Consider the following 10,147-nt stretch of genomic DNA (forward strand, 5'->3'; position numbering starts at 1 on the left):
CCCCGATGGTTTCAGGCAGTGCTGACCTTCGTGTGACTTCAAACTTTGGTTCGAAGCTCATTTGGTTTGTTGCTCGCGGCCAGACTGGGTCATCCTCTCCGAGTTCTAGATTTATATTGCTCACCAGAAGAGTCGCTTACTCTGCCGTCGCTTCCATCAACGCTCCTCTCGTCGTCACCGCCAACTCTACGACCACTTTCCTCGCCACCGTTCTTCTCAGTGTGAGCTCCAGATCTACTAAGCCGGAGGATGAGTTCACCAGTTATGTCCCCTCCGTTGTCTTAGATGCAACCCCACCGCACCACAACACTTCAGACTACCGCAACCATGGGCAGAGCCAGCTTTGCTCTCTTAAATCGTTTGTTTTGCTCCGCCTTTTCCCCATTTTCCCCACCTTCACTTCGTCACGTCCTCTCACGCCACTTCTCCTAGTGACCGCCTGATTCTCCTGTGCAAGAATGTGGTTTCACCAGATTATCTCGTTACTATGTCACCGTTGCGTCTCCATCACACTATGCCGTCTCAAGCATCGACGGTTCTTCGCAGAGTGAACTCGCCAAGTCTACTAGCTACTCTATCACTTCTGCGTCTTCATCACATTATGCCATCTCAAACATCGATGGTTCTTCACAATGTCAACTACACGACCTTCAAACCGGAGCTGCTATCATTAACGGAGGCTCTCGGATGTCTTGCTCAAGCCGTACCCTTACTCATCGAGTCTTCACTGGCGTGTTGAGACCTTTGTTCTTCAGATCCAGGATCTCACCGTCTGCAGAAGCGTTAACGACGAGTTGTCGGCTACTACACATGACTCCGTTGCCACCCCTATCTCTAGTCAGACTCGTGTCTCCGTCGTCTCCTATCTACATGGCCCGATCTCCGTCAGTGCAAGCCACCACCATCACCCCTCAAGCTGTCGTGACGACCTTCATTTTCCGACTGGAGAGGCTTTCCACCTTCTCCGGCGAACTATTAGAGTCCAGTCCGCGACTGCCCCCAGGTCCCTGTTCCTTATTATGCATCATCCAAGTGGACCGCTTCCTTTTGGGTATGTTCCCCGACTCCGATGGCCTTCGACTCACCTAGTCTCTTACCAGGAGTGTCCATGGAAGGTCAAACAACACCTCTTCCTCCAACGATCCAAGCATCTTCAGAGACATGGTTCAAGTGTTCTCAAAACCCATTGATTGGGTTCTTCAAAGTCGATTTCAACGTATGCGCGTTCCTTCGAATGCAGGCTCTAGGATTACAAGTGAAGTTTCTCTTTGGGTCTCTTCTCTCCTTAGCCACATCTATCTTTCATCTTGTTTTAGTTATTTTCGTCTATCGGCTTATCGTCGAGGATCTCTCCGGTTGTAACCGACTTAGTCCATTGGACCTTTAATTTAATATAATCATTTGTTGTCCAAAAAAAAAACAATAAGAAGTTGATACTATATAATGAACAGAAGAACACACACTGACACACAACTTTTTTATTACTACTTATGTCATAGGATCAGTAGACGCCGGGCAAAAATGGAAACAAGCTTTTTATCCAGCTAGAGAAATAGTATTTCACAAGCATACATACACGAATATTAAAATTATTCAACAAAGGTAAAATTTATGGACTTTTTGAAAAGCATGTACACCTGTATTGCTACTTGCACTTTGTGATAACCTTTGGAATTGGTGGTCTGACAAGTGACAACCAAATGCAGAGTGTGGCCTCCTTCAAAGTTCAGACCAAAGGTTCATGCATTGTTATAGTGTTTGGCAAAATAACAACTATAACCCCTGAGTTGCTTAGACTTTACGTTTTAAACCCTGAGGTTTACTTTCTTTTATTAAAACTCTCAAATAAACCACTCCATTGCTGTCTCTATTTTTTTTCTTCCCGAAGAATTTCGGCTGAGACTATATCGGACCCTAAACCTCTCTAGCGATCCAGTTTCAGTTAAGTGCACATCTTCAAAATCAAAACTTCGCGCCGTTTCAAGAGTGGAATAACCAACTTCGTGTCGTTTTTAGTGTAGACTCAGACCTGGTTCTGTGCCTTGGCCCTTGCCTGCTTCTTCCACCGAGATTCGCTACTCGAGAAATGAGATGGCTGAGGTATCTAAACCAATGGCGTGGAACAGCGAAAGAAGCATTCGATCAAGTTTCAATCGTAGCCAAGTTCCTCTGTTTGCTTCACGTCACCGATCGTTATATAATCTCCTCCACTCACGTCTGTAAATCATTGCAAGTTAAATCTCTTTTGTTCCCTTTCTCACAAAATCTCCAATTTCGTTGGCTTGGGTTTCAGGTTCAAGGTCCTAGCATGCTTCCGACGCTTAATCTCACCGGCGATGTCATTTTGGCGGAACATGTGTCGCACCGGTTCGGTAAAATTGGTCTTGGTGACGTTGCATTGGTTCGGTCTCCGACAGATCCAATGAAGATGGTGACAAAGCGTGTCTTGGGTTTAGAAGGGCATAGACTCTCTTTCTATGCTGACCCATTGGTCGGTGATGACTCAGTCAACGTTGTGGTAGCAATCTCTACATTCAAAGTTTCATCATTTTTTTTTTTTTTTTTTTTTTTTTGGTAAAATGTTAAAAGTTTCATCTTTTGGTAACAAATGTGCAAAGTTCTAGGCTTGTCTGATATAGGGTTTATGTGTTGCTTTAGGTTCCAAAAGGTCATGTTTGGATTCAGGGAGATAACGTGCATGCTTCAACTGATTCACGTAATTTTGGACCTGTGCCTTACAATATTATCGAAGGGAAAGCTCTTCTGCGGGTAAGTCTTTTGTAGTCCTGAACCTTCTTTTCTAGCTCTAGAGTTGTTATGAAATTCACAATTAGAGATTCCCTGTTTGCTTCTATAGGTCTGGCCACCACGATGCTTTGGGTCATTGAGGTGACGATCACATTCGAGTTGTTTTAGTTGCTTTTGGAGTAAGATGTGTCAAGAGATTATTGCTTCAGCGATTTTGTTCATACTCGTTCTAGTAATGTTATCATTTAAATTTTGATAAAATCACAGAAGTCGGATAAGCATTTTTGCTCTGTTTCCTTGTTGGCAATATTAGAGGAAGCCATGGACCTGAAGTTGGGATTATACATGAAGCTATATATCTAGTGTTAAGATTTATGTTGGATTTGAAAAAAATGTGGTGCCTTTTGGGATGATAATTGTTGCTTGAACAAAGTTTTAGATGTGTTGATCCGTTTGAGATGTGAAGCCAACCTGGAAGAAAGACAGACCGTTTTTTTATAAGCGTTTGCATAACCTAATTAAACTGAACTACTCTTGTCCTTTAGCGAGTGTTTCACATCGGATCGGATAGGTCTGACCGGGAACTAGTTGCTCTTGCCAACTGAACCGTGGATTATGTGTTTAACACCAGTTAATTGAGTTTCCCACTAATCTTATAAAAGGCCAGTGACAAAAGTGCATTTATAGGTGTGTGGTGTATTCAGTTAGATACAATCTTTAGTACTAATATCATCATGGAAAACCACTATAATTGAATGTTACTAAATTAGTAGACAAAGAAAAGTGTAGTGATTAAGTTATGATAATAGCCATTAGCCAATTAAATTATAAACTTAGAAATCACAATTGATTATTCAATGTTGCTTCATATTGTAAAAAGAAAGCAGATGAGTAAACTATTGATATGATTAGAACCTTTAACCAAAATCACAAAGCATATTGGTAAAAATCTACTATATGATATGATTTCTGAATTGTTTATAGATGATAGTAATACCATGATATTCAAATGTCTCTTAGGTGGATGGTTATTGATTAACCAAATCTACAAAGTGGTGTGGAAGCAGAGAAGAAAATAATGGCAAATCAGCATAATATCATCATTATTGAAACCAAGATATGTTAAAGTATTGAATACTAGTACAACCTCATTGCTTCCTCCACTTTAATAATAGGGATATGAAAATATCCCAGAGTAAAATAAGCATCTCATTCTTAATAATGAGATTCTCAAATTTGCTTTAGTTTAAATAATCATCAAAGTCTGTTATTGGTGTCAAGCCATCAATACATAAGATTCTTATGTTTAACATTATCACAGCATATACTTTATACTGCATGATATACCAGACATAGTTTTCCGTTAATAGGGACTTTAACACGTTTTATACTCTCTCAGATACCCAAAATAAAACTCAATTTATTTGCTCTAAATCAATGACTCAAGATTACAAAATCACTCTAGCGATCATGTAACCACTAGCGTAAAAGACTTTCCTTGCTAAAAAAAAAACAGCATAGAAATGTTTAAAAGGTAAAGCAAAAAATAGTGGTGACTCGAGATGATACTAGTAGATAGGTTGTAATAAGAAACAATAATCACATGACCCACTACTTGACCACGACCTGACCACGACCATGTTAAATCTAAATCTAAATCCACTGTCAGACATTGAATCACCAGTAAAACACTTGCCTCTTGGATTGTTATGCGGAGGCTAGGTAAGCCTGGACACGTGTGTGGCTCATCCACACGTGTCGTAGTTGTATGGGACGAGGTGGGTTGACGTTGCTAGCCTATTGCTTTAACACAATGTATGTCCCGACCATACAAAAGTAAGTGTTTTGTCCCTAACTCACCCAACACGAACCCCATGTGCCTCGCATTATTGATCACACTACTATTTTAAAACTATTTAATTCTTAGATTGGTCTGAATTAACCCGTTACAATCGTCCTACCTACTTTAGTAATGTTATGTAATGTTTAATACTATTTGTACTTAAAAAGCTATTATACTATCTTAATGTTATTAAATTTGAGATATTATATCAATACCAATGGTCTCATCCACCAGGAAGACATGACTATGTCTTTAGGTAACTTATCATCATGTTCATCGTTGTGCTAAAGAAAGATGTTGAGGAGATGTGTTGAGTAACCTCCTTTCCCATTTAGTCGATCAGCCAAGATTCTTTGCATCACCTTAGAATTGGATTTCTCTCATAAAACCAAGTCCAAAGCCAATGTTAACTATATTCTTCAAAGTCTCACCTAGCCTTTCATAGAATATTTGTGTTTGATGGCTACAAGCGAAGACCCATATTGGAATATCGTTTTTGAGAGATATTTGCATGTCACGAACAATCAAAATATTAGACAGTATGTAATTATTTTTCAATGAGCAAAAGCAGCTTAAATTGTTTTTAAAATATAATTGCTACTTTGCTAGTAGTTGTGCTTATGTAACACACGTTCTAATTAAACTACATAATGTTGGAAAGAATATTTCGAGTCTTATTCCCTCGCCTAGGATGTTTAATTTGACTTCAATATCAAACATAGTTGCATGATTCTCCTTCCACTGAAACTTTGAGAGATCTTTGCATCTCACGAACAATCAAAATTTTAGACAGTATGTAATTACAAAGAGCAAAAGCAGCCTAATTTTTTTTTATATATATAATTTCTACTTTGCTAGTAGTTGTATTTATGTAATAACAAACGTTCTAATTAGATTACTTAATGTTGGAAATAATATTTCGAGTCATATTCCCTCACCTAGGATGTTTAATTTGACTCCAATATCAAACATAGTTGCATGATTCTCCTCCACTGAAACTTCTCTCTTTGGCTTCCCATCAGTCATTTCTTCAGTTGTGGTGTTGATTTTTTCTCTACCAGCAAAATATGTTCTTGCGGATTCACTTGGCCAATTAGTTAAAAACCAAAATTGAAAAGAAACCCCAACTACTATGTGATAGAATCAGTTAGATGGATCATAGATGTATCTTGATAGGTACACTTTTATGTTAACAAGATTCTATATTTTTGTTGGATACTAGCAACTACTAACTAATATTTGATGGTAAGAGATTAGGTCTAACAAAGAAGACCAACCGCATGTTTCAGACCAACACATAAGATCAATAAATTTTTTTTCTCGACAAATAAAATCAATAAAATGTGGTTTAAAAAGTTTGATATCCAAGTTTTACCAAAAAACTAAAATTTCATAGAAATTTTAAATTACTCTTACACTTAATTGTATATTTGCCTTTGTTAGAAATAAAAAAAAATGTATATTTGACTTTTTCTAAAATTGGTCTTACTAACATATGTTGGAAACAGGTAATTGTTCTTTTCATAAATTTTTGTTTTTCGGGGAAATATCTACTTGAATTAATAAAATTAATGTTCTGAATCGGCAGTTATGAACTTATGACCATCGGATCGCGACCATAGGAATTGTAAAATCCGGGCTCTTGGGCGCAAAACAACAGGCAATGAGCGTTACGTAATACCGCACCTTTTCCGGGGAAGGTACGAGCTGGCATCTCTCTCAGTCACCACACGTGACAGCTTTTCTAACTTCCCACACGTGCCGTTCTTCTCAGCCGTCCGATCAAGAACCCGATTCTTTCCGAAACGGCCAAACCGCCAAGTTGAAAAAAAGGCAAAAATAAATAAATAATAACTGCTAACCATGGTTAAGTTTGACTAACTCGACAGAGAATCACCCAAAACTCGAAAAAGGTCAAACATTTTGGTAATATTTACATTTATGCCATTAGGCTCATTTTGCTATAAATTTGGTTCCGGAGACTCGCTAGGTTTGCCGAATCAACCTCTCTCCGGGACCTTCTAAAGAGAGACGAATCAAATTCAAAACCTCTTTTCTCGATTACTTTTAATAATGCAAAGAAAAACGATGGTGACGACGTCGTCTCGTACCAAATCAAACGGCCCTGTGCTCCGTTCCCAATCGCCGTCGGGTCGATTCTGCGGCGCTTACTCTAATCCCACCCCGTCGTCGTCTTCCTCAGCGTTCGCTTCCTCTACGAGCTCAAGCTTCTCATCTCCTTCCTCAGCTTTCTTCAGCAACCGTAACGATAATCATCATCACAGCCACCACCGCTCCGCGTCTCCGACTCGCGTCAATCTATACAACAAACCGCAACCGATTGCGTTTTCGCTAGACACCAGATCTATCTCCCCGACGACGACGAACAGATCCATCTCCGTCACGAAGAAACCGCAGCCTAGCAAGATCTCTTCCCCGAGGAGGTGTATGTGCTCTCCGACGACGCATCCCGGATCCTTCCGATGCAGTTTGCATAAAAACGTGGCGAATCCGCACGGTCAGGGAACGGCGTCGTATCCGACGAACAGTTTGAACATGAGGAGATCCGCGATGACGAATTCGCTGGTGAGGATCGGGGGCGTTGAGGGAGAGTGGGTGAGAAGAGCGTTGACGACTCTGATAAGGCCTTCGTCGCATCATTTGAGAAGGAGAGCTGCGTATCAGCCTCGTCCCAGTAGGCTATCGACGATGTCGAAAGCCGCCGCCACCGAGTGTAATTGATATGATATTTTAGGTTTCTGGTTTGTTCTTCTCTTTAATAAACTTACTAGGGCTGCAGATCTGGAAAGGAAGGCTTTGAATCGGCGAGATCTGTGGTGATTGTGGGAGAGAACCTCAACCTCGAAGTCGAGTTTTGTAAAACGAAGATCGAAAGAACACACAGCATCATATATTTTTTTTCTGTTGTTGGGTGTAGAAAGATGCGAAATGCATTTGTACATACTTAATTTTACTGTTCTTGCGTCTCTCTCTCTTAAAGAAATGTCGGACTCGAGAAGCTATAATCAAACTTTTAAATCTGGTAGTTAATTAAAAAAATCTGATTAAAAATTTTGAAACCAGTTTTTTTTCTTCCCTAAAACAAGAGAGCTTTTAGATCCATGGTGCGTCTGTGGTGTTTGTCAGATTCCCGTTTTCTCGTGTTCTGTCAAGTCAACGTTCGTAGCCTTCGTTGACCGTCGTCGTTTCTTCCGTTAAGTTTCCAGGTATGCGTTGTTCGTTGTGTGAGGTATGTTCGTTCATTATATTTAGTTTTTTTTTAGCTTCTCGTAATTATATTTATATTTTGCTTTAGTCTCTCGTTTTTTGCAGGTTGCGTTTGGCTATGAAGTTTAATTAAGCTATGTGACTAACAGGGACATGATATTTCGAATGGTATTGAATGATGGACTTAGAAAACAGAAGACGAATAAGTGACAAAAAAATGTCTCATCCAAGACGAGGAAATGGCTCCTCAGGACAAATAAAAAATGCATAGGGAAAATTTACAGTGTGGAAACATGATTGATGACTTTTCTCCAAAATAAAATACCATGATTGATGACAAAAATTACATAAGGAGTTGAAAGAAAAATGAAAAATCAGGAGAAATGGGAAGGGTAGTTTGGTTGGCTAACTGACCAATAGAAAACGACACAACATATTTACAGGAGTAGATGAAAAATACATTTGAATATAATGAGAAATTGGGAACCATTCAATTCATGATGCCTGAACAGATAAAGCTGGAATATTTGAAAACAAGAGGTAAAAGTGGAAAGAAGAAAGGATCCATCCCCTCGGGTTAGATAGACCAGTTTAGCTTCAGTCAGTTCTTGTTTTAGCATCGAACATATAGACTTCTGTTAAGATACTAAATTGTCAAGTTTGGCTTCTGTTACTCACACACACACACCGAGATGGTAGACCTATCTGTATCTAATTATGTCAAAACTCTATTCTGAGAACATGTCACGTTTTTTTCTTTTATTGATTGTATCAGGTCAGGTGGAAGTGGCTTTGACTCTTACTATAATTAAGTGGTTGTTCAGGGCATGAGAACAAGAGATAGTGATGTGTTTTATGTTCTTTGGGATGCATTTACTGCTATTCTAGACTAGGCGTTGGTGACTAAGATCATCTGATTTTGTTACAGTCGATACAAAACGGTAGTTTTTCAATTTTCATGAAGTGCTTCTATTTTTCAGCTCCAAAATGGGAAGAAAGCTCGGAGCCGATTTATTCGACTGCCAATAGGGTTTAATGTCATACGTGGGATCTTCTTTGTCTTTATTTACATGTTTAGTTACGACTCGCTCCACGTTCATTTGTAATTTATGAACAAGTCAAATTTAAAAATCTTGATAAATTTGTTAGATGAGAAGTTTTTATTTTTGTTATTTTGAGAATGGTAGTTGAATAAATGAATTTCATATATTCAAAAATCACACTGACATCATGATAGATAAGCCGACTATATATATTACAAGTATTTTTATAAATCTTCTGAGAGGTGCATTGCCATAAATTATACCTAAAAGAATAAGATGAATAAAGGGTGAAATAAAGGATAGTTCAATTTATAAAGAGGAAAGAGTGGAATGAAGATGTTGGATACACGTCTTCTTTACCTGGAAGAGAACATGCCACCATCATTTTGTTAAATAATTGGTATACTTAAACTAGTATATATGTCTCTTCTGTTGTTATATTGATATCTTTTTCAAAATAAGTTTAGTGACATTATAAGAGGTCGGTCGACTACTTGTCTAATATTATTATTAGGTTGCAAAAAAATATATAATAAGATACATTGTTTATCACGATAAAGAAAAAATGAAAAAATCTAAGCTTGAAAGCGATATATTATAGCTTAGGTAAGGTGGAAACTGGAACCAAACTTATTGTGATGTGAAAACAGAAATAAAGTATGGAAGCATCTTCAGTTACGAGGAGATACAGTTTTAAGATGGTGCAACTTCATTCATCCTTCATATGGAATCTTTTGACGATTTATTTTAGCGTACATAAAGCTCATCTATTTACCAAGAGGCAAAATTCAACGGCGGATAGCCTAACACGCAGTATCAGGAAACAACGACAAGATTTTTCGGTGTGGTTCACAGATTCAGTATGAGTCTGTTTTTTATGACAAAAAAAAAAAGATTTGCAAGATACGTATCGGTCCTACGACTAAGAGCATCTCCAACCCTCCCTTATTTTTACCTCTATAATAACATTTAAAGATAAAATCACTTCAATACACCTCTATTTATACCTCTAAAATAGAGATTGTTATTTTCTCCTCTATTTATAGAGAAAGAAATAGCATTACTCTATATTTTGCTCTATATTTTGAGATCTCTATTTTAGAGAAATACATTAGAGCAAAACACATCTCTATTATAGAGTTCTTCTATCACTACAAGAAAACAGGGGGATTCTGATGGCGGAAATCGTCGGAAATTCGTCGGAATAGACCGATTCCGACGAATTTCCGACGAACCCGTCCGTCGGTATAGTTTCGTCGGAAAAAAAAAATTCGTCGGAATTTCT

General features: G+C 38.3%; 3 protein-coding genes across 6 annotated transcripts in view; 2 read left to right on the top strand and 1 right to left on the bottom strand.

The window, feature by feature from the left end:
- Positions 1-1,783: 1,783 nt before the first annotated feature.
- LOC106332774 (mitochondrial inner membrane protease subunit 1-like) lies at positions 1,784-3,121 on the top strand. 4 transcript variants are annotated; one of them, XM_013771272.1, is made up of 5 exons: positions 1,784-2,215; positions 2,294-2,518; positions 2,659-2,769; positions 2,858-2,927; positions 3,016-3,121. In XM_013771272.1, the coding sequence occupies exons 1-4, from the start codon at positions 2,087-2,089 to the stop codon at positions 2,891-2,893; spliced, it is 501 nt and encodes a 166-aa protein (XP_013626726.1). In that variant the 5' UTR covers positions 1,784-2,086; the 3' UTR covers positions 2,894-2,927; positions 3,016-3,121. The 4 variants fall into 4 exon arrangements, with proteins under 4 accessions (XP_013626726.1, XP_013626725.1, XP_013626723.1 ...); XM_013771271.1 differs by having other exon boundaries at positions 1,787-1,941; positions 2,017-2,215; positions 2,858-3,121; XM_013771270.1 differs by having other exon boundaries at positions 1,789-1,941; positions 2,022-2,215; positions 2,858-3,121.
- Positions 3,122-6,562: 3,441 nt separating this feature from the next.
- Positions 6,563-7,582, top strand: LOC106328258 (putative protein TPRXL). Its single transcript, XM_013766667.1, has one exon. The coding sequence runs from the start codon at positions 6,665-6,667 to the stop codon at positions 7,331-7,333; it is 669 nt and encodes a 222-aa protein (XP_013622121.1). The 5' UTR covers positions 6,563-6,664; the 3' UTR covers positions 7,334-7,582.
- Positions 7,583-9,119: 1,537 nt separating this feature from the next.
- Positions 9,120-10,147, bottom strand: part of LOC106329638 — a 5,329-nt gene continuing 4,301 nt past the window's right edge. Inside the window, exon 3 of the mRNA XM_013768324.1 lies at positions 9,120-9,125. Coding sequence (XP_013623778.1) covers positions 9,120-9,125 — 6 coding nt within the window. The remainder of the gene's footprint in view (positions 9,126-10,147) is intronic.

This window comes from Brassica oleracea, chromosome C3 (genome assembly GCF_000695525.1).
Source record: "Brassica oleracea var. oleracea cultivar TO1000 chromosome C3, BOL, whole genome shotgun sequence".
NCBI classification, from domain to species: domain Eukaryota; kingdom Viridiplantae; phylum Streptophyta; class Magnoliopsida; order Brassicales; family Brassicaceae; genus Brassica; species Brassica oleracea.